Below are 21,840 nucleotides of genomic sequence, written 5' to 3' on the forward strand. Positions count from 1 at the left end.
TTGGTTGGTTAGATAAGAGGCTCGGCGGTGATTGGTGGATAGAGGGTGAGGGCGTGGCGGTAGGCGTGGCCTCTGTGAGGGGATGGGGAGCCGCGCGAGCGTGGGGGAGGCGGCGCGAGAGCGGCCGGAGCGGGAAGGTGCGGGGGGACCGGGAAGTGATGAGGAAATTTGGGGAAATTTAAAGAAATTCGGGGAAATTCCGGAGAACGTGAGGGGATCTGGGCTCTAAAATGGCCCGGGGGGTCCATGAGGGCCTGGGGAGCAGCGTCAGGAGGGAGCTGAGGGGGAATGTGGGGGGTTTGGGGCGGAAATGGGGGGGGGGTTGAGGGGAATTTCGTGGGTTTGAGGGGAATTTGGGGGAAAATTGCGGGGAATCTGGGAGATTTGGGAAATTTAGGGGGGATTTGGGGGGAATTTCGGAATTTGGGGGGAATTTAAGGATTTGAGGGGAATTTGGGGGAAGATTGGGGGGAATCTGGGAGATCTGGGGGGATTTGGGGGAAATTTGAGGGGGATTTGAAGGGAATTTGGGGGATTTAGGGGGGAATTTGGGGGATTTGGGGTCAGTGAGGGCGGAAATTGGGAGTCTGGGAGTGTCCAGGGCTTCCTGAGAGGGTCAATTGATGGGGGGTGAAGGCGGAAATTGGGAAAATTTGGGGAGATTTGATGGGAACTGGGGGCTCCGTGAGGGCCGGGGGGCTATGGGGGGATGGGGAGGGGGTTCTGAGGGGTTTTTGGGGGCTCTGGTGGGGAAATTGGGGCGGATTTGGGGGGACAATGGGGGGAGGGCGTGTCCTGCCCCACCCCGGCCACGCCCCAATGTCCCCCCAAATCCCGCCCCCAAATCTCAAATCCCACCCCAAAATTCCGCCCCAAAATCCCCGATCCCAGCCCCGAATCCCAAATCCCACCCCAAAATCCCCGATTCTACCCCCAAATCCCAACCCCGAATCCCCCATCCCGCCCCCAAATCCCAGCCCCAAAATCCCAAATCCCGCCCCCAAATCCCCGATCCCGTCCCCAAATCCCAGCCCCAAAATCCCAAATCCTGCCCTGAAATCTCAAATGTCACCCCCAAATCCCCAATCCCAAATCCCGGCCCCAAATCCCAACCCCAAAACCCCAAATCCCACCCCCAAAACCCCAAATCCTGGCCCCAAATCTCCCATCCCACCCCCAAAATCCCAAATCCCACCCCCAAAACCCCAAATGCCACCCCCAAAACCCCAAATGCCGCCCCCAAATCGCCGATTTTACCCCAGCCCAGGTGCCCAGCCCTGCCCCAAAACCTCAAATCCCGCCCCCCGAGTGCCAGCCCTGCCCTGGGGTGCCCGAACCCGTTCCTCAAGTGCCCCATCCGAACCCCAAATGCCCGATCCGAACCCCAAATCTCAAATCCCACCCCCAAATCCCCGATTTCGCCCCCTAATCCCGGATCCTGCCTCACCCAACCGCACCCCGAGTGCCCGCCCTGCCCCAAAGCCTCAAATCCCGCCCCGCAAGTGCCAGCCCTGCCCCCCAGATGCCCATCCCTCCCTCCAGGTGCCCGTTCCTGCCCCACAACCCCTCCAATCCTGCCCTGGGGTGCCCAGCCCTGCCCCCCAAGTATCCGATCCCGCCCCACAAGTGCCAGCCCTGCCCCCCAGATGCCCACCCCTCCCTCCAGGTGCCCGTTCCTGCCACAGAACCGCTCCAATCCTGCCCTGGGGTGCCCAGCCCTGCCCCCCAAGTGCCAGCCCTGCCCCCCAAGTATCCGATCCTGCCCCCCAAGTGCCAGCCCTGCCCCAGAACCCCTCCAATCCTGCCCTGGGGTGCCAGCCCTGCCCCCCAAGTGCCAGCCCTGTCCCCCAAGTATCCGATCCTGCCCCCCAAGTGCCAGCCCTGCCCCAGAACCGCTGCAATCCTGCCCTGGGGTGCCAGCCCTGCCCCCCAAGTATCCGATCCCGCCCCCCAGGTGCCAGCCCTGCCCCAGAACCGCTCCAATCCTGCCCCCCAAGTGCCAGCCCTGCCCCCCAAGTGCCAGCCCTGCCCCCCAGGTGCCAGCCCTGCCCCACAACCCCTCCAATCCTGCCCTGGGGTGCCCAAACCTGTTGCTCTGCTCCCCGAATCCTGCCCGGAGTGCCCGAACCGGCCCCCCCAGTTCCCGAACCGGCCCCCCCAGTGCCCGAACCGGCCCCCCAGTTCCCGAACCGGCCCCCCAAGTTCCCGGTCCGCCCCCAGGAGCGATGCCGGGCCCCGGGGAGGAGGCGCCGGGCGCCGGGGCGCAGCTGAGCCGCTCGCAGGTGTGCGGGATGCTCCGGCAGGAGCTGAGCCGGGACGGAGCCTTCCTCCAGGGCCACCCGCACGTCCTCGTCATCCTCGGGGCCTCCGTGAGTGGGGACGGGGCCACGGAGGGGTTTGGGGGGGAATAAAGGGGGTTGGGGGCGGGAGTTTGGGGGGAAATTGGGGGTTGGGGGGGAGTAAAGGGGGTTGGGGGCAGGAATTTGGGGTTGGGGCAAATAAAGGGGGTTTGGGGGGGAATAAAGGGGGTTGGGGGCGGGAGTTTGGGGGGGAATAAAGGGGGTTGGGGAGGAATAAAGGGGTTGGGGGGGAGTAAAGGGGTTTGGGGGCAGAAATTTGGGGTTGGGGGTAGGAATTCGGGGTTTGGGGGGGAATAAAGGGGGTTGGGGGTGGGAGTTTGGGGGGGAAATTGGGGGTTGGGGGAGAATAAAGGGGTTGGGGGGGAAATAAAGGGGGTTGGGGGCAGGAATTTGGGGGTTGGGGGGAAATTAAGGGGGTTGGGGGGAGAATAAAGGGGGTTGGGGGCCGGAGTTTGGGGGGGAAATTGGGGGTTGGGGGGGAATTAAGGGGGTTGAGGGGGGAATTAAGGGGGTTTGGGGGAAATAAAGGGGGTTGGGGGCAGGAATTTGGGGTTGGGGGCAGAAATGTGGGGTTTGGGGGGAAATAAAGGGGGTTGGGGGCGGGAGTTTGGGGTTTGGGGGCAGGAATTTGGGGGTTGGGGGGGAAATTGGAGTTTGGGGGGTTGGGGACGGAAATTTGGAGTTTGTGGGGGGGCTAAAGGAGTTTAGGGGCAGAAATGTGAGGGTTTGGGGGTTGTGGGGGCAGACATTTGGGGTTTGTGAGGGGGTTGGGGCAGAAATTTGGGGGTTGGGGAGAAATAAAGGGGTTTGGGGACGGAAATTTGGGGTTTGGGGACAGAAATTTGGGGTCTGGGGGGGAATAAAGGGGTTTGTGGGGGAGTTAGGGGGGAATGAAGGAGTTTGGGGGGGGATAAAGGGGTTTGGGGACGGAAATTTGGGGTTTGGGGCAGAAATTTGGGGGAATAAAGGGGTTTGGAGAGGAATTGGGGAGCTGGAAAGAGAGAAAATGGGGTTGGGGCAGAAATTTGGGGTTTGTCGGGGGAACAAAGGGGTTTTGGGGGGGTTGGGAGCAGAAATTTGGGGTTTGTGAGGGGATAAAGGGGTTTGGGGGCAGAAATTGGGGATTTTGGGGGGAATAAAGGGGTTTGGGGGGATTGTGGGCCGAAATTTGGGGTTTGGGGCAGAAAATTGGGGTTTGGGGGGAAATAAATTTGGGGTTTGGGGGGGGATAAAGGGGTTTAGGGAGGGTTTAGGGCAGAAATTTGGGGTTTGGGGGGGAAATAAAGGGGTTTGGGGGCAGAAATTGTGGATTTGGGTGGGAATAAAGGGGTTTGGGGGGAATTGGGGGGCTGGAAGGGGGAATTTGGGGTTTGGGGGAGAGAAATTTGGGGCTTGCAGGGTGGAATAAAGGGGTTTAGGAGATCTTGGGGGGCTGGAAGGGGGGAATTTGGGGTTTATGGGGTGGAATTTGGGGTTTGGGGGGAAATTGGGGGGCTGGAAGGGGGAAATTTGGGAGTTATGGGGTGGAATTTGGGGTTTGGGTGAAATTTGGGATTTATGGGGTGGAATTTGGGATTTATGGGGTGGAATTTGGGATTTATGGGGTGAAATTTGGGATTTATGGGGTGGAATTTGGGGTTTGGGGAGAAATTTGGGGGATGGAAGGAGCAAAAAAAGGGGAAGGAAATCTTGGGGGCAGTGGGGGGATGTTGAAATCTGGAAAGAAAATTTGGGGGAAAGGAAGGGAATTGGGAGATTTGGGGGAAATCGAGGAAATTGGGGCTTGAGGGAAGTAGAGGAAATTTTGGGGAGATTTTTTTGGGAGGTTTTTTGGGGAGATTATTGAGGGGATTTTGGGGAGAGTTGAGGGAATTTTGGGGAGATTTTTGGGGAGATTTTGGGGGGATTTTGGGGAGAATTGAGGGGATTTTTGGGAGATTTTGGGGGAGATTTTGGGGGGATTTTGGGGAGCATTGAGGGAATTTTGGGGGGATTTTGGGGAGAATTGAGGGGATTTTGGGGAGATTTTTGGGAGATTATTGGGGAGATTTCTGGGCGATTTTGGGCAGAATTTTTGGGAGATTATTGGGGGATTTTGGGGAGATTTTTGGGGGCATTTTGGGGAGAATTGACGGAGTTTTGGGGAGATTTTGGGGAGATTTCTGGGGACGTTTTGGGGAGATTTTTGGGGGAGTTTAGAGAAGAGATTTTAGGGGATAATTGAGGGGGATTTTGGGGGAGAATCGAGGGGGATTTTGGGGGAGAATTGAGGGGGATTTTTTGAGATTTTGGGGGGGATTTTTGGGAGATTTTGGGGGGATTTGGGGGAATTCGAGGGAATTTCGGGGGGATTTGGGACCAGCTTGAAGGGGTGAGGAGGAATTTGGGGGCTGGGCAGGAATCGGGGCCGTTTTTGGGGGGGTCATTTGGGGTCACTGGGGGTGGGGGAGGGGAGGAAGTCGGGGTGCCACGCCCGCCCCTCCCCCACCCGCACCCCAACTTCCTCCTCCGCCCCTCCCCCCCCCCCCCCCCCCGGTGCCCGGCCCCGCCCACTGAACGGCCCGGGGGGGTGGGGGTGGGGGAGGGGCGGCGGCGCTGACTCAGCACATTCCGGGGTGGGGGAGGGGCGGGGTCAGAGCCACGCCCAGCGCTGGCCACGCCCCTCCCCCAGCCCTGAGCGCCCCTCCCCCCACAGGGAGACCTGGCCAGGAAGAAGATTTACCCCACGATATGGTGAGGGGACAGCGAGGGGACAGCGAGGGGACACTGAGGGGACAATGGGGGGACAATGAGGGGACACTGAGGGGACAGCGAGGACACTGAGGGGACAATGGGGACACTGAGGGGACACTGAGGGGACACTGAGGGGACACTGAGGGGACAATGGGGGGACACTGAGGGGACACTGAGGGGACAATGAGGGGACAATGGGGGGACACTGAGGGGACAGCGGGGACAATGGGGGGACACTGAGGGGACACTGAGGGGACACTGAGGGGACAATGAGGGGACAGTGGGGACACTGAGGGGACAGTGGGGACAGCGGGGACACCTGGGGACTGAGGGGACATCTAAGGACACCAAGGGGACAATGGGGACATTGGGGGCACCTGGGGACATCAGGGACACTGGGGGGACACCTGAGGACAGTGGGGGCACCTGGGGACACCTGTGGACAATGAGGATCCCTGGGGACCCCTGGGGACAGCGGGGACACTGAGGGGACAAAAGGAGCAATGGTGTCATCAAGGCCACCTGTGTTCCACCGGTCCCCATTGCCACCAGTGTCCCCAGGGCCACCCGGGCAGCCAGGGCCACCAACGTCCCTCGGGCCACCAATGTCCCCCCCCCCGTCCCCAGGGCCACCAGGGGCTGCTGCTGTCCCCATCCGGGGCCACCGATGTCACTCAGCGCTGTCCCCAGTGCCACCAGTGTCACTCAGGGCTGCCATTGTCTGCTCTGTCCCCAGTGTCACCACAGCTGTGTGTCCCTGCTGTCCCAGGGCCACTCGTGTCACCAGCTGGCACCAGTGTCCCCAGTGGGAGCCAGCGGCCCCAGGGCCTCAGTTTGCTGCTTCTGTCCCTCTGTGTCACCTGTGCCTGTGTCACCTGTGCCCCTGTGTCACCTGTGTCACCTGTGCCTGTGTCACCTGTGCCTGTGTCACCTGTGTCACCTGTGCCCCTGTGTCACCTGTGCCTGTGTCACCTGTGCCTGTGTCACCTGTGTCACCTGTGCCCCTGTGTCACCTGTGCCTGTGTCACCTGTGCCTGTGTCACCTGTGTCACCTGTGCCCCTGTGTCACCTGTGCCTGTGTCACCTGTGTCACCTGTGCCTGTGTCACCTGTGCCTGTGTCACCTGTGTCACCTGTGCCCCTGTGTCACCTGTGCCTGTGTCACCTGTGCCTGTGTCACCTGTGCCCCCTGTGTCACCTGTCCCTCTGTGTCACCTGTGCCTGTGTCACCTGTCCCTCTGTGTCACCTGTGCCCCTGTGTCACCTGTCCCTCTGTGTCACCTGTGCCTGTGTCACCTGTCCCTCTGTGTCACCTGTGCCTCTGTGTCACCTGTCCCTCTGTGTCACCTGTGCCCCTGTGTCACCTGTCCCTCTGTGTCACCTGTGCCCCTGTGTCACCTGTCCCTCTGTGTCACCTGTGCCTCTGTGTCACCTGTCCCTCTGTGTCACCTGTGCCTGTGTCACCTGTGCCTCTGTGTCACCTGTCCCTCTGTGTCACCTGTGCCTCTGTGTCACCTGTGCCTCTGTGTCACCTGTGCCCCTGTGTCACCTGTCCCCCTGTGTCACCTGTCCCTTTGTGTCACCTGTGTCACCTGTCCCCCTGTGTCACCTGTCCCTTTGTGTCACCTGTGTCACCTGTCCCTCTGTGTCACCTGTCCCCCTGTGTCACCTGTGTCACCTGTCCCCCTGTGTCACTTCTCCCAGGGTGGCACAGGGACAGGAGCCCCCGCTATCAGTGTCACCGCCCCGCGAGAGGGTTGGTGACACGGGTGTCACCTTAGGCCTGGCATCCCCACAGGGGGGTGGTGACAGTGTTGGGGGTGTCCCCAAGGGCTTGGTGACACAGGTGACAGTGCTGTCCCCCAGGTGGCACTTCTGGCACAGGCAGCCCCTGGTGCCGGTGTCACCGGGGGCACTCTGGGGACACAGGGGTGGCACAGGGGACACAGATTGCACAGACGGTGGCACAGGTGGTGGCACAGGTGACAGAGGGATACAGGTGGTGACACATGGGACACAGATGGTGGCACAGATGTTACAGGGTGGCACAGATGGTGGCACAGGTGACTGCCCCTTGTCCCAAGTGGCTGTTCCCTCTTGATGCTGGTGTCCCTGGTGGGGTTGGTGACACAGATAGTGACACAGGTGTGACACAGATAGTGACACAGATAGTGACACAGGTGGTGGCACAGGTGGCACAGGTGGCACAGGTGGCTGTCCCTGTCGCAGGTGGCTGTTCCGGGACGGGCTCCTCCCCGATGACACGCGCGTCGTCGGCTTCGCCCGCTCGCCCCTCACCGTGGAGCTCATCCGGGAGCAGACCATGCCCTACCTCAAGGTGACAGCGCTGGCCCCTCTGTCCCCTCTGGCCCCTCCTGGCCCCTCCTGTCCCCTCCCTGTCCCCTCTGTCCCCTCCTGGCCCCTCATGGCCCCTCCTGTCCCCTCATGGCCCCTCCTGGCCCCTCCTGTCCCCTCCTGTCCCCTCATGGCCCCTCTGTCCCCAGGTGACCCCCAAGGACAGGCTCTGCCTGACCTTGTGTCCTGTGTCCCCTCACCTGTCCCTGCCTGTCACAGGTGACCCCTGAGGGCACTTTCTGTGTCCCTGTCTCTGTCCCTGTCCCACCTGTCCCTGTCCCTGTCTCACCTGTCTCACCTGTCCCACCTGTCCCTGTCCCACCTGTCCCTGTCCCTGTCCCACCTGTCTCACCTGTCCCCTGTCCCTGTCTCACCTGTCTCACCTGTCCCCTGTCCCTGTCTCACCTGTCCCTGTCCTTGTCTCACCTGTCCCTATCTCACCTGTCCCCTGTCCCTGTCCCACCTGTCCTTGTCTCACCTGTCCCCTGTCCCTGTCCCACCTGTCCCCTGTCCCACCTGTCCCCTGTCCCTGTCCCACCTGTCCCACCTGTCTCCTGTCCCACCTGTCCCCTGTCCCTGTCCCACCTGTCCCTGTCTCACCTGTCCCCTGTCCCTGTCCCTGTCCCTGTCCCACCTGTCCCCTGTCCCTGTCCCTGTCTCACCTGTCCCTGTCCCCACAGGTGACCCCCGAGGACGGTCCCTGCCTGGAGCTGTTCCTGTCCCTGCAGAGCTTCGTGCGGGGTCAGTACGGGGACGAGGCCTCGTTCCGGGCGCTGGACGCTCACCTGCGGGCACTGCCCGGGGGCGACCGCGCCCACCGGCTCTTCTACCTGGCACTGCCCCCCAGCGTGTACACACCTGTGACACAGCACCTGCGCGCGCTCTGCATGGGCCAGGGGTGAGTGGGGACACAGGGACACACCTGTGACACACCTGTGACATGGGGACACACCTGTGACACAGCACCTGCGTGCGCTCTGCATGGGCCAGGGGTGAGTGGGGACACACCTGGGACACACCTGTGACACGCCTGTGACATGGGGACACGCCTGTGACACACCTGTGACACGGGGACACACCTGTGACACACCTGTGACACACCTGTGACACACCTGTGACACACCTGTGACATGGGGACACGCTTGGGACATGGGGACAGGCCTGTGACACACCTGTAACACGGGGACACGCCTGTGACATGGGGACACACCTGTGACACGGGGACACACCTGGGACACACCTGGGACACAACTGTGACATGGGGACACGCCTGTGACACGGGGACACACCTGTGACACACCTGTGACCCAGCCCCTGAGGGCTCTTTGTCCCCATGTCCCCCATGTGTCCAAGTGTCCCCTGTGTCCCCATGTCCCTCCATGTTCCTTGTGTCCCCACACGTCCTGTGTCCCCCGTGTCTCTGCGTGTCCCCCCGTGTCCTCCGGTCCCTGCCTTCACATCCCTGTGTCCCCACGTGTCCCCACGTGTCCCCACGTCCCTCCACGTGTGCCTTGTGTCCCCACATGTCCCGTGTCCCCTGTGTTTCTTTGTGTTCCCCCATGTCCCCACGTGTCCCCACGTGTCCCCACGTCCCTCCACGTGTTCTTTGTGTCCCCACGTGTCCCGTGTCTCTGCGTGTCCCCACGTGTCCCGTGTCTCTCATGTCCCCACGTGTCCCCACACATCCCCGTGTCCCTCCGTGTTCTTTGTGTCCCCGCATGTCCCTTGTCCCCCGTGTCTCTGCGTGTCCCCCCGTGTCCACGTCCCCCACGCTCCCCATATTCCCGGATGTCCCCCCGCGGTCCCTGGCCCTGGCCTCACATCCCCGTGTCCCCCCGTGTCCCCCCACGTCCTGTGATGCCTGTCCCCGTGTCCCTGTCCCCAGGTGGAACCGTGTCATCGTGGAGAAGCCGTTTGGGCGGGACCTGGGCTCGTCGGAGGAGCTGTCGGCGCACCTGAGCGCGCTGTTCCGCGAGGAGCAGATCTACCGCATGGACCACTACCTGGGCAAGGAGATGGTGCAGAGCCTGATGGTGCTGCGGTGAGCGGGGACAGGGACAGGGGACAGGGGACACGGGGACAGGGGACATGGGGACACTGGGACCACTACCTGGGCAAGGAGATGGTGCAGAGCCTCATGGTGCTGCGGTGAGCGGAGACAGGGACAGGGGACACGGGACATGGGGACACTGGGACAGGGGACACTGGGACAGGGGACATGGGGACACTGGGACCACTACCTGGGCAAGGAGATGGTGCAGAGCCTCATGGTGCTGCGGTGAGCGGGGACAGGGACAGGGGACACTGGGACACGGGGACAGGGGACAAGGGACACTGGGACATGGGGACATGGGGACACTGGGACCACTACCTGGGCAAGGAGATGGTGCAGAGCCTGATGGTGCTGCGGTGAGCAGGGACAGGGGACATGGGGACATGGGACAGGGGACATGGGGACATGGGACAGGGGACAGGGGACACTGGGACATGGGGACATGGGACCACTACCTGGGCAAGGAGATGGTGCAGAGCCTGATGGTGCTGCGGTGAGCAGGGACAGGGGACATGGGGACATGGGACAGGGGACATGGGGACATGGGACAGGGGACATGGGGACAGGGGACATGGGACAGGGGACACTGGGACATGGGGACATGGGACCACTACCTGGGCAAGGAGATGGTGCAGAGCCTGATGGTGCTGTGGTGAGCGGGGACAGGGACATGGGGACAGGGGACATGGGGACAGGGGAGGGGACACCAGGACAGGGGAGAGCTTCATGGTGCTGTGGTGAGCCGGGGACATGGCAGGGGACACGGGGACAGGGGACACGGGGACAGGGGGCACGGGGACAGGGGAGGGGAGAGCCTCATGGTGCTGCAGTGTGCTGGGGACCAGGGACATAGGAGGGGACGCCAGGACAGGGGAGGGGACAGGGGACATGGGGACAGGGGAGAGCCTCATGGTGGGACAGGGACAGGGGATGGCACATGGGAGGGGACACAGGGACAAGGGAGGGGAGACAGGAGGGGACAGGGGACACGGCAGGGGACAAGGGACATGGGCAGGGATGGGGACACAGGAGAGGACACGGGGACATGGGAGGGGATGGGGGATGTGGGAGGGGACACGGGGATAGAGGAGGAGACAGGGGACACAGGGACATGGTAGGGGACACAGGGACACGGGGATAGAGGAGACAGGGGACACAGGGACATGGGAGGGGACACAGGGACACGGGGATAGAGGAGACAGGGGACACAGGGACATGGGAGGGGACACAGGGACACGGGGATAGAGGAGACAGGGGACACAGGGACATGGTAGGGGACACAGGGACACGGGGATAGAGGAGACAGGGGACACAGGAGGAGAAGGAGGACACGGAAGGGGACAGGGGACATGGGAGGGGACATGGGGACACAGGAGGAGACAGGGGATATGGGAGGGGACGGGGACATGGGAGGGGAGACCAGAGGGGACAGGGGACATGGGAGCGGACATCAGGACTTGGGAGGGGACAGGGGACATGGGAGGGGACGGAGGCCATGGAAGGGGAGAGGGGACATGGGAGGGGACATGGACAGGGACACGGGGACACGCACAGCACCCCTCACCCAGCCCTGACCCACCCCAGGTTCGGTAACCGCATCTTCGGGCCCATCTGGAACCGCGACAACGTCGCCTGCGTGGTGCTCACCTTCAAGGAGCCCTTCGGCACCGAGGGCCGCGGCGGCTACTTCGACGACTTCGGCATCATCCGGTGAGGACGGACGTCCCCCGGCGTCCCCGCGTCCCCTCCGCGTCCCCCCGTGTCCCCCGACCCCGTGGCAGCGCCGGCTCCCCACAGGGACGTGATGCAGAACCACCTTCTGCAGCTGCTCTGCCTCGTGGCCATGGAGAAGCCGGCGTCCACCAACCCCGACGATGTCCGCGACGAGAAGGTGGGGACAGGAGGGACGCCGGGGTGTCACTGAATGTCATCACCCCCTGACACCACACCGGTCACTGAGCTTTATGTCCTCAATGGTCAAATCATGGTCACAGCCACAGGGACCATGCCCAGGTGGCCCCAGGGCACATCCCCCCCATCCCAGTTGTGTCTCACCACCATGTGCTTGATGGTGGCCCCCAAAGCCACGTCCCCCGTTGCCACATCCCCAGCTTTGTTCCATCACCCCATTATTGATGGTGGCCCCCCAAAGCCACGTCCCCCATGGTCGTGTTCTCACTGACTGTGTCCCCAACCATGTTCTGTCATCCTGTTATCAGTGGTGGACCCCAATGCCATGTCCTGGACCACATCCTATCAGCACCTTCTTGTTGATGACCCCCAAAACCACGTCCTCCATGGGCCACATCCCCAGCTTTGTTCCATCACCCCATTATTGATGGTGGCCCCCCAAAGCCACGTCCCCCAATGGCCACATCCCCCACTATGTTCCCATCATTGATGGTGGCCCCCCAAAGCCACATCCCCCATGGCCATATCCCCTGCTTTGTTCCATCACCCCATCATTGATGGTGGCCCCCCAAAACCACGTCCCCAACTTTGTTCCATCACTCCATTATTGATGGTAGCCCCCCAAAACCATGGCCATGTTCCCCATGGCCACATCCCCACACCCCCATCCCATTGCCTGCTCTTACTGGTGGTCCCCCATAAACACGTCCCCACCGCGTGGTATCGCTGGAACCTCCGGGTGTCCCTCACGTGTCCCCCACATGTCCCCCAGGTGAAGGTGCTCAAGTGCATCAGCCCGGTGGAGCTGCAGGACGTGGTGCTGGGCCAGTACGTGGGCAACCCCGAGGGCCCCCCCGAGGCACAGAAGGGCTACCTGGACGATCCCACGGTGCCCGCCGGCTCCACCACGCCCACCTTCGCCACCGCCGTGCTGCGCGTGGCCAACGAGCGCTGGGACGGTGAGAGGACGTGGTGGTGGTGGTTGCCATGGTGGTGACTTTTGTGGTGTGATGGGGATGATGGTGGTGATGATGGTGTCGGTGGTGATGATGGTGGTGGCCAGGAGATGGTGGTGATGATGATGGTGGTGGGCAAGAGGTGGTGCTGATGATTGTGGTTGTGCAGATAATGATGATGGTGCTGGTGATGATGATGATGGCCAGGAGATGGTGCTGCTGATGATGGTGCTGATGGTGGTGGCCGTGGAGATGGTGCTGTTGATGGCGATGATGATGATGATGATATGATGATGGTGGCCAGGAGATGGTGCTAGTGATGGTGGTGATGATGATGATGGTGGCCAGGAGATGGTGCTGTTGATGGTGATGGCCAAGAGAGGGTGCTAGTGATGGTGATGATGATGATGGCCAGGAGATGGTGCTGGTGATGATGATGATGGTGGTGGTCGTGAAGATGGTGCTGATGATGGTGCTGGTGATGATGGTGGTGATGGCCAAGAGATGGTGCTAGTGATGGTGATGATGATGATGGCCAGGAGATGGTGCTGTTGATGGTGATGATGGTGGTGGTCGTGAAGATGGTGCTGATGATGGTGGCCATGGAGATACTGCTGCTGCTCGTGCTGGTGGTCATGGAGATGGTGCTGTTGATGGTGGTGGCCAAGCGATGGGGCTGATGATGGAGGCGATGATGGTGGTGGCCAGGAGACAGTGCTGATGATGGTGATGATGATGATGGTGGCCACAGAGACAATGCTGATGACGGCAATGATGACAATATCGTTGCATATTGATGACAACGATGATGATGACAATTGTGATGTCGACGGGTGACGATGATGACAATGCCACTGTCCCCAGGTGTCCCCTCTGTCTTGTGCTGAGGGAATGCTCTGAACGAGCACAAGGCCAAGGTGTGGCTGCAGTGGTGGGGGATGATGATGATGATGATGATGATGGTGATGATGATGATGATGGTGATGATGATGATGATGATGATGATGATGATGATGGAGGCCGTGTTGATGTTAACGGTTATGACGGCAACGACAATGGTGACCACAAAGACAACGATGACAATGGCGCCAATGACATTGATGGATGTTGGTGATGATGACGTCAATGATGACAATGATGATGATGATGATGTTGATGGGGATGTTGATGGATGGTGACACTGACGACGATGACAATGGCAGTGACGGCAATGACAACGACACCACTGGTGCCACTGTCCCCACGTGTCCCGTTGGTGCTGGGATGGCGATGGATGGGGACGATGTCGATGGATGTGGGTGACGATGATGATGCGGATGGCGATGTTGAAGACAGTGATGTTAGCCGTGACAATGATGACAATGGTGATGTTGATAATGACGATGATGATGATGATGCGGATGGTGATGTTGATGACGATGATGACATTGACAGTGACAATGCCAACGACACCACTGTCCCCAGGTGTGCCACTCGTGCGGCGCTGCTGGGCTGGTGATGGATGGTGGTGGATGTTGATGATGGTGGTGGATGTTGATGATGGCGGTGGATGTCGATGATGATATGGATGATGATGTCCCCGGCGTCCCATCCATGCTGCGCTGCGGGAGGGCGCTGGGATGGGGATGGATGGTGGTGACAATGACAATGATGACAGTGACAATGATGACAGTGATGACAATGACAATGATGACGATGACAGCGATGACAGTGCCAATGACGCCACTGTCCCAAGCGTGCCGTTCGTGCTGCCCTGCAGGAAGGCGCTGGGATGTTCATGTTGACGATGGTGATGGACGTTGATGACAATGACAATGATGGTGTCCCCAGGCGTGCCGTTCGTGCTGTGCTGCGGGAAGGCGCTGGGATGGGGATGTTGATGATGGTGATGGACGTTGATGACAATGACGATGATGATGATGATGTTGATGGATGTTGATGATGACAATGACAATGATGACAATGCCAATGATGATGTCCCCCGGTGTCCCGTTCGTGCTGTGCTGCGGGAAGGCGCTGGGATGGTGGTGTTGATGATGGCGATGGACATTGAGGATGATGTTGATGATGACAATGACAATGATGACTGTGACAATGATGATGACAATGATGATGATATCCCAGGTGTCCCGTTCGCGCTGCACTGCAGGAAGGCGCTGGGGAGCTGACGTGGATGGATGTTGATGACATTGACAATGATGACATTGACAATGATGACAATGGCAATGGCAATGATGACATTGACAATGATGACATTGACAATGATGACAATGGCAATGATGACAATGGCAATGGCAATGATGACATTGACAATGATGACATTGACAATGATGACATTGACAATGATGACAATGGCAATGGCAATGATGACATTGACAATGATGACATTGACAATGATGACAATGGCAATGGCAATGATGACATTGACAATGCCAACGCTGCTGTCCCAGGGGTGCCGTTCGTGCTGCACTGCGGGAAGGCGCTGGGGTGGGGATGTTGATGATGGTGATGGACGTTGATGACAATGACAATGATGACAATGGTGACAATGACAATGATGATGACAATGACAATGATGATGACTGTGACAATAATGACAATGCCAATGGTGACAATGCCAATGATGACAGTGACAACGATGATGACAATGCCAATGATGACCATGCCAATGATGACAATGACAATGATGATGACAATGCCAATGGTGACAATGCCAATGGTGACAATGCCAATGATGACAATGACAATGATGATGACAATGACAATGATGATGACAATGACAATGGTGACAATGCCAATGATGACAGTGACAACGATGACAATGCCAATGATGACAATGCCAATGATGATGACAATGCCAATGATGACAATGACAATGATGATGACAATGATGACAATGCCAATGATGACAATGACAACGATGACAATGACAATGATGACAATGCCAACGCTGCTGTCCCAGGGGTGCCGTTCGTGCTGCGCTGCGGGAAGGCGCTGGGGTGGGGATGTTGATGATGGTGATGGACGTTGATGACAATGACGATGATGACAATGACAATGGTGACAGTGACAATGATGACAATGACGATGACCGTGACAATGATGACAATGCCAATGGTGACAATGCCAATGATGACAGTGACAACGATGATGACAATGCCAATGATGACAATGACAATGATGACAATGCCAATGATGACAATGCCAACGCTGCTGTCCCAGGCGTGCCGTTCGTGCTGCACTGCGGGAAGGCGCTGGGGTGGGGATGTTGATGATGGTGATGATGTTGATGACAGTGACAATGGTGACAGTGACAATGGTGACAATGCCAACGCTGCTGTCCCAGGGGTCCCGTTCGTGCTGCGCTGCGGGAAGGCGCTCAACGAGCGCAAGGCCGAGGTGCGGCTGCAGTTCCGCGAGGTGCCCGGGGACATCTTCGCGCGGCAGTGCAAGCGCAACGAGCTGGTGGTGCGCGTGCAGCCGCGCGAGGCCGTCTACGCCAAGCTCAACACCAAGAAACCCGGCATGTTCCTGCGGCCCGAGGAGTCCGAGCTCGACCTCACCTACGGCAGCCGCTACAAGGTGCCGGGACGGGCAGGGCACCTGGGGGTGGGGACACAAAAACGGGGTTTGGGGACGCAGAAATGGGGGTGGGGGAGACAAAAATGGGGAATTGAGACCCAAAAATGGGGTTTGGGGACATAAAAATGGGGGTGGAGACACAAAAATAGGGTTTGGGGACACAAAAATGGGGTTTGGGGACACAAAAATGGGGTTTGGGGACACAAAAATGGGGAATTCAGACCCAAAAATGGGGTTTGGGGATGCAAAAATGGGGTTTGGGGACACAAAAATGGGGTTTGGGGACACAAAAATGGGGTTTGGGGACACAAAAATGGGGAATTCAGACCCAAAAATGGGGTTTGGGGACGCAAAAATGGGGTTTGGGGACACAAAAATGGGGAATTGAGACCCAAAAATGGCGTTTGGGGACATAAAAATGGGGGTGGGGACACAAAAATGGGGTTTTGGGACACAAAAATGGGGTTTGGGGAGACAAAAATGGGGAATTGAGACCCAAAAATGGGGTTTGGGGACATAAAAATGGGGTTTTGGGGACGCAAAAATGGGGTTTGGGGACACAAAAATGGGGTTTGGGTACACAAAAATGGGGTTTGGGTACACAAAAATGGGGTTTGGGGATGCAAAAATGGGGTTTGGGGATGCAAAAATGGGGTTTGGGGACACAGAAACAGGTATGGGGACACAGGGATGGACCACTGAGACCCAAAAATGGGGTTCGGGGACACAAAAATGGGGTTCGGGGACACAAAAATAGGGTTTGGGAACACAAAAATGGGGTTCAGGGACACAAAAATGGGGTTTTGGGACATAAAAATGGGGGTGGAGACACAAAAATGGGGGTGGGGGACACAAAAATGGGGTTCAGGGTCACAAAAATGGGGATGGGGACACACAAATGGGGAATTGAGACCCTAAAATGGGGTTTGGGGATGCAAAAATGGGATGGGGACACAAAAATGGGATTTGGGGACATAAAAATGGGGTTTGGGGACACAAAAATGGGGGTGGAGACACAAAAATGGGGGTGGGGGACACAGAAACAGGTATGGGGACACGGGGATGGACCACTGAGACCCAAAAATGGGGTTTGGGGACACAAAAATGGGGGTGGGGGAGACAAAAATGGGGTTTGGGGACACGAGATTGGAGTCGTCCCCAAAACCTACCTGGGGAGGTCCCCACATCCCACCTGGGCACCCCAAAATTCACCTGGGGGATTTGGCCTCCCCCAAATCCCACCTGGGGAGGTTCCCAAATCCCACCTGAGTTCCCAAAACCCACTTGGCCCGCTCCAAAATTTACCTGGGCACCCCAAATCCCACCTGGGCACCCCAAATCCCACCTGGGCACCCCAAATCCCAAGTGTCCCCCACACCTGGGGCTGTCCCCACACACCTGAGGGTGTCCCCACACACCTGGGGCTGTCCCCACACCTGGGCTGTCCCCCCACACACCTGAGGGTGTCCCCTTTACCTGGGGCTGTCCCCACACACCTGGGGCTGTCCCCACACACCTGGCTGGCCCCCCACACCTGGGCTGTCCCCACACACCTGGGGCTGTCCCCCTTTACCTGGGGCTGTCCCCACACATCTGGGGCTGTCCCCACACCTGAGGGTGTCCCCTTTACCTGGGGCTGTCCCCCCACACCTGGCTGGCCCCCCACACCTGGGCTGTCCCCCCACACACCTGAGGGTGTCCCCTTTACCTGGGGCTGTCCCCACACACCTGGGGCTGTCCCCACACACCTGGGGCTGTCCCCACACACCTGGGGCTCTCCCCCTTTACCTGGGGCTGTCCCCACACACCTGGGCTGCCCCCCCTGACCCCCGGCGCCCCCAGGACGTGAAGCTCCCGGACGCCTACGAGCGGCTGCTGCTGGACGTGATCTGCGGGAACCAAATGCACTTCGTGCGCAGGTGAGGGACACCTGGGGACACCTGGGGACACCTGGGGACAGGTGAGAGGGGACAGGTGACACCTGAGGATGGCGGAGAGGGGACACCTGGGGACACCTGGGGATGGGGGACAGGTGAGAGGGGACACCTGGGGACACCTGGGGATGGGGGAGAGGGGACAGGTGACACGTGGGGACAGGTGGGACATGGTGGGAAATAGCGGGGACAGGTGACACCTGGAGACGGGGGAACACGGCAGGGACAGGTGACACCTGAGGGACAGGAGAGAGGGGACAGGTGGGACATGGGCACAGGTGACAGCTGGGGACACCTGGGGACAGGTGAGAGGGACAGGTGACACCTGGGCATGGGACAGGGGACAGGTGACACGTGGAGACGGGGGGACGTGGCAGGGACAGGTGGGACGCAGGGACAGGTGACACCTGGGGACAGGTGAGAGGGACAGGGGACACCTGGGCATGGGGGACAAGGTAAGGGCAGGGGGCACAGATGGGGACAGGGGGGACACGGGGATAGGTGACAAAGGGACAGGTGACACCTGGGGACAGGTGTGACTTGGTGGGGACAGGTGGGATCTGGAGGCAGGGGAGACAGAAGGACAGGTAGGACATGGGGACAGGTGACACCTGGGGACACCTGGGGACAGGTGAGAGGGGACAGGTGACACCTGGGGATGGGGGGAGGGGACAGGTGACACCTGGGGACAGGTGAGAAGGGATGGGGGGAACATGGGGACAGGTGACACCTGGGGACAGGTGGGACGTGGGCACAGGTGAGTCTGGGGGGGACAGGTGGGACGTGGGCACAGGTGGGACGTGGGCACAGGTGGGACGTGGGACAGGTGAGGCCAGCTTGGAGGAGAAGATGGGACCAGTTTGGGGACCCAGGTGTGCTCCGGGGCTGCCCAGGTGAGCCTGGGGAGGGCTCGGGTGAGCCCAGGTGAGCCCTGGGGCAGTTTTGGGGTGCCCAGGTGAGGTGTGGGTCAGTTTGGTCGGTTTTGGGTCAGTTTTGGGGTGCCCCTGCTCGGTTTTGGGGTGCCCAGGTGAGCTCTGGGTCAGGTTTGGGGTCCCTCGATCAGTTTCGGGTCAGTTTTGGGGTGTCCTGGGTCAGTTTTGGGGTGCCCAGGTGAGCTCAGAAGGTGCCCAGGTGAGCCCTGGTGAGGTTTTGGGGTGTCCTGGCTCGGTTTCGGGGCAGTTTTGGGGTGCCCCGGGTCAGTTTTGGGTCAGTTTGGGTCAGTTTGGGTCAGTTTTGGATCAGTTTGGGTCTGTTCCGGGTCAGTTTCGGGTCAGTTTGGGTCGGTTTCGGGTCAGTTTCGGCTCGGTTTCAGGTCGGTTTCAGGTCGGTTTCGGGTCAGTTTCGGGTCGGTTTCGGGTCAGTTTCGGGTCAGTTTCGGGTCAGTTTCGGGTCGGTTTCGGGTCAGTTTCGGGTTGGTTTCGGGTCAGTTTGGGTCAGTTTGGGTCAGTTTCGGGTCAGTTTGGGTCAGTTTGGGTCAGTTTCGGGTCAGTTTTGGGTCAGTTTGGGTCAGTTTCGGGTCGGTTTCGGGTCAGTTTCGGGTCAGTTTCGGGTCAGTTTGGGTCAGTTTGGGTCAGTTTCGGGTCAGTTTTGGGTCAGTTTGGGTCAGTTTCGGGTTGGTTTCGGGTCAGTTTGGGTCAGTTTGGGTCAGTTTCGGGTCAGTTTCGGGTCAGTTTCGGGTCGGTTTCGGGTCGGTTTTGGGTCGGTTTCGGGTCAGTTTCGGGTCGGTTTCGGGTCGGTTTTGGGTCAGTTTCGGGTCAGTTTCGGGTCGGTTTCGGGTCAGTTTCGGGTCGGTTTCGGGTCGGTTCCGGGGTGTCCCCGCTCCGTTCCGGCTCAGTTTCGGCTCCGTTCCGGGTCGGTTCCGGGTCGGTTCCGGGGTCGGTTCCGGGGTGTCCCGGCCCGGTCCCGGCTCAGTTCCGGTCCCTCCCCGCAGTGACGAGCTGCGCGAGGCCTGGCGCATCTTCACCCCCCTGCTGCACCAGATCGAGCGGCGCCGCGAGCGCCCCCTGCCCTACCCCTACGGCAGGTGAGGGGCACCGGGGGCACCTGGGGGGCATTTGGGGGCACCTGGGGGTGGCACCTGGGGGGCACCTGGGGGACATTTGGGGGGGGCACCGGGGGCACCTGGGGGGCATTTGGGGGGGGCACCTGGGGGGCAACTGGGGGGGCACCTGGGGGAGGCAACTGGGGGGGGCACCTGGGGGGCATTTGGGGGCACCTGGGGGGCATTTGGGGGCATTTGGGGGCACCTGGGGGGCACCTGGGGGGGGCACCTGGGGGGGGGCACCTGAGGGGCATTTGGGGGCGTGGGGAGGATGTCTGGGGGTACCTTAGGAGCGCCTGGGGGGGGCTAAAAGGGCACCTGGGGACACCTGGGGGGGCACCTGGGGGGCATTTGGGGGGGCATTTGGGGGGGCACCTGGGGGCGGCACCTGGGGCACCTGGGGGCGGCACCTGGGGGCACCTGGGGGCGTGGGGGGGATGTCTGGGGGGTACCTGAGGAGCACCCGGGGGGGCTCAAAGGGCACCTGAGGGCACCTGGGGGGGAGTTGGGGAATACCTGAGGGGTCTGGGGGGCACCTGGGGGGCTGGGAGGGTACCTTGGGGGCACCTGCGGGGGGGGGGGGGGGCTGATCCTGGGGGGTCCCGTTGGGGTCTGGGGGGGGTCCCGGGGGTCTCACTGAGGATTGGGGGGTCCCGTTGGGTATTGGGGGGGTCCCGTTGGGGGTCTGGGGGTGCCGGGGGTCTCACTGAGCCCCGTTGCCGTTCCCAGCCGGGGCCCCCCCGAGGCGGACGAGCTGCTGCGCCGGGCGGGGTTCCTGTACGAGGGCACGTACCGGTGGGTGCCCCCCCCCGGGCCCGACCCACAGCCCTGACCCACACCCGGGGGCCGGGGGGGGCGCTATGGGGCACTGACCCACACCCTGACCCACACCCTGACCCACACCCTGATCCATGGGGGCGCTATGGGGCACTGACCCACACCCTGACCCACACCCTGACCCACACCCTGGGCCATGGGGGCGCTATGGGGCACTGACCCCAGCCCTGACCCACACCCTGACCCACACCCGGGGCCATGGGGGGGCTATGGGGCACTGACCCCAGCCCTGACCCACACCCTGATCCATGGGGGCGCTATGGGGCACTGACCCCAATCCTGACCCACGGCAACGCTCTGGGGGGGGGGCTATGGGGCAGAGACCCCTGACCCATGGCCGGACCCCCAAAAAACACTCCAGGGGGGATCTATGGGGCAGAGACTCCCCCAGTCCTGACCCTGTCTATGGGGCAGAGACCCCCAATCCTGATCCACAGACCCCCCCCCCCCCCCCCGCCCCCCCCAATCCTGATCCATGGGGGGATCTATGGGTCAGAGACCCCCCCCAACCCCTGACCCATGGCCGGACCCCCAAAAACACTCCAGGGGGGATCTATGGGGCAGAGAGCCCCCAGTCCTGCCCCACAGACCCCCCTGCCCCATAGACCCCCCCAATCCTGCCCAACAGGGGGAATCTATGGGTCAGAGACCCCCCAAACCCTGCCCCACAGAGCCTCCCCCCCCCAATCCTGCCCCACAGAGCCCCCAGCACACTCCAGCCCCCCAAAAACCCCCATAACCCCCCCCCACCCCATAGAGCCCCACAGACCCCCCCGGGCCCCCCAAGCCCGCAGCTGGGACCAAAGCTCCCCCCCCCCCAATCAAGACCCCAGAGCTTAATTAGCCCCTCATTATCCCTTCCCTTAATTAGCCCCTCATTATCCCTTCCCCCCCAACCGGGAGCAATTAATGATTAACGCAAATCAATTAATCGATTAACGTGCTATTAACCAGGACCAATTAAACCCACCTTTGGCTAATTAATTATCACCAGCACCTCCTAATTGCCCCCAGGGCAGAGCCCCCCACTGTGGAACTTGTGGGGCAGAACCCCAAACTTGTGGGGCAGGACCCCAAAC

The 21,840-nt window shown here is 60.5% G+C and overlaps 1 protein-coding gene across 1 annotated transcript; it reads left to right on the plus strand.

The window, feature by feature from the left end:
- Positions 1–85: 85 nt before the first annotated feature.
- G6PD (glucose-6-phosphate dehydrogenase) lies at positions 86–21,220 on the plus strand. Its single transcript, XM_058822400.1, has 13 exons — positions 86–137; positions 2,221–2,369; positions 5,056–5,093; positions 7,322–7,430; positions 8,128–8,345; positions 9,333–9,488; positions 11,085–11,210; positions 11,298–11,391; positions 12,184–12,370; positions 15,714–15,949; positions 17,792–17,868; positions 19,814–19,906; positions 20,654–21,220. Exons 2-13 carry the CDS (start codon positions 2,226–2,228, stop codon positions 20,754–20,756), a joined length of 1,581 nt encoding a protein of 526 aa, XP_058678383.1. The 5' UTR covers positions 86–137; positions 2,221–2,225; the 3' UTR covers positions 20,757–21,220.
- The last annotated feature ends 620 nt before the right edge of the window (positions 21,221–21,840 follow it).

This window comes from Ammospiza caudacuta, chromosome 32 (genome assembly GCF_027887145.1).
Source record: "Ammospiza caudacuta isolate bAmmCau1 chromosome 32, bAmmCau1.pri, whole genome shotgun sequence".
NCBI classification, from domain to species: Eukaryota; Metazoa; Chordata; class Aves; order Passeriformes; family Passerellidae; genus Ammospiza; species Ammospiza caudacuta.

What these genes read in the sequence shown, in the direction of transcription:
- G6PD (XM_058822400.1), top strand. Translation starts at nt 2,226, where the DNA reads ATGCCGGGCCCCGGGGAGGAGGCGCCGGGCGCCGGGGCGCAGCTGAGC. An exon ending in GCGCTCTGCATGGGCCAGGG is followed by an intron (nt 8,346 to 9,332) that starts GTGAGTGGGGAC and finishes CCCTGTCCCCAG; the next exon opens with GTGGAACCGTGTCATCGTGG. An exon ending in CCTACGGCAGCCGCTACAAG is followed by an intron (nt 15,950 to 17,791) that starts GTGCCGGGACGG and finishes CGGCGCCCCCAG; the next exon opens with GACGTGAAGCTCCCGGACGC.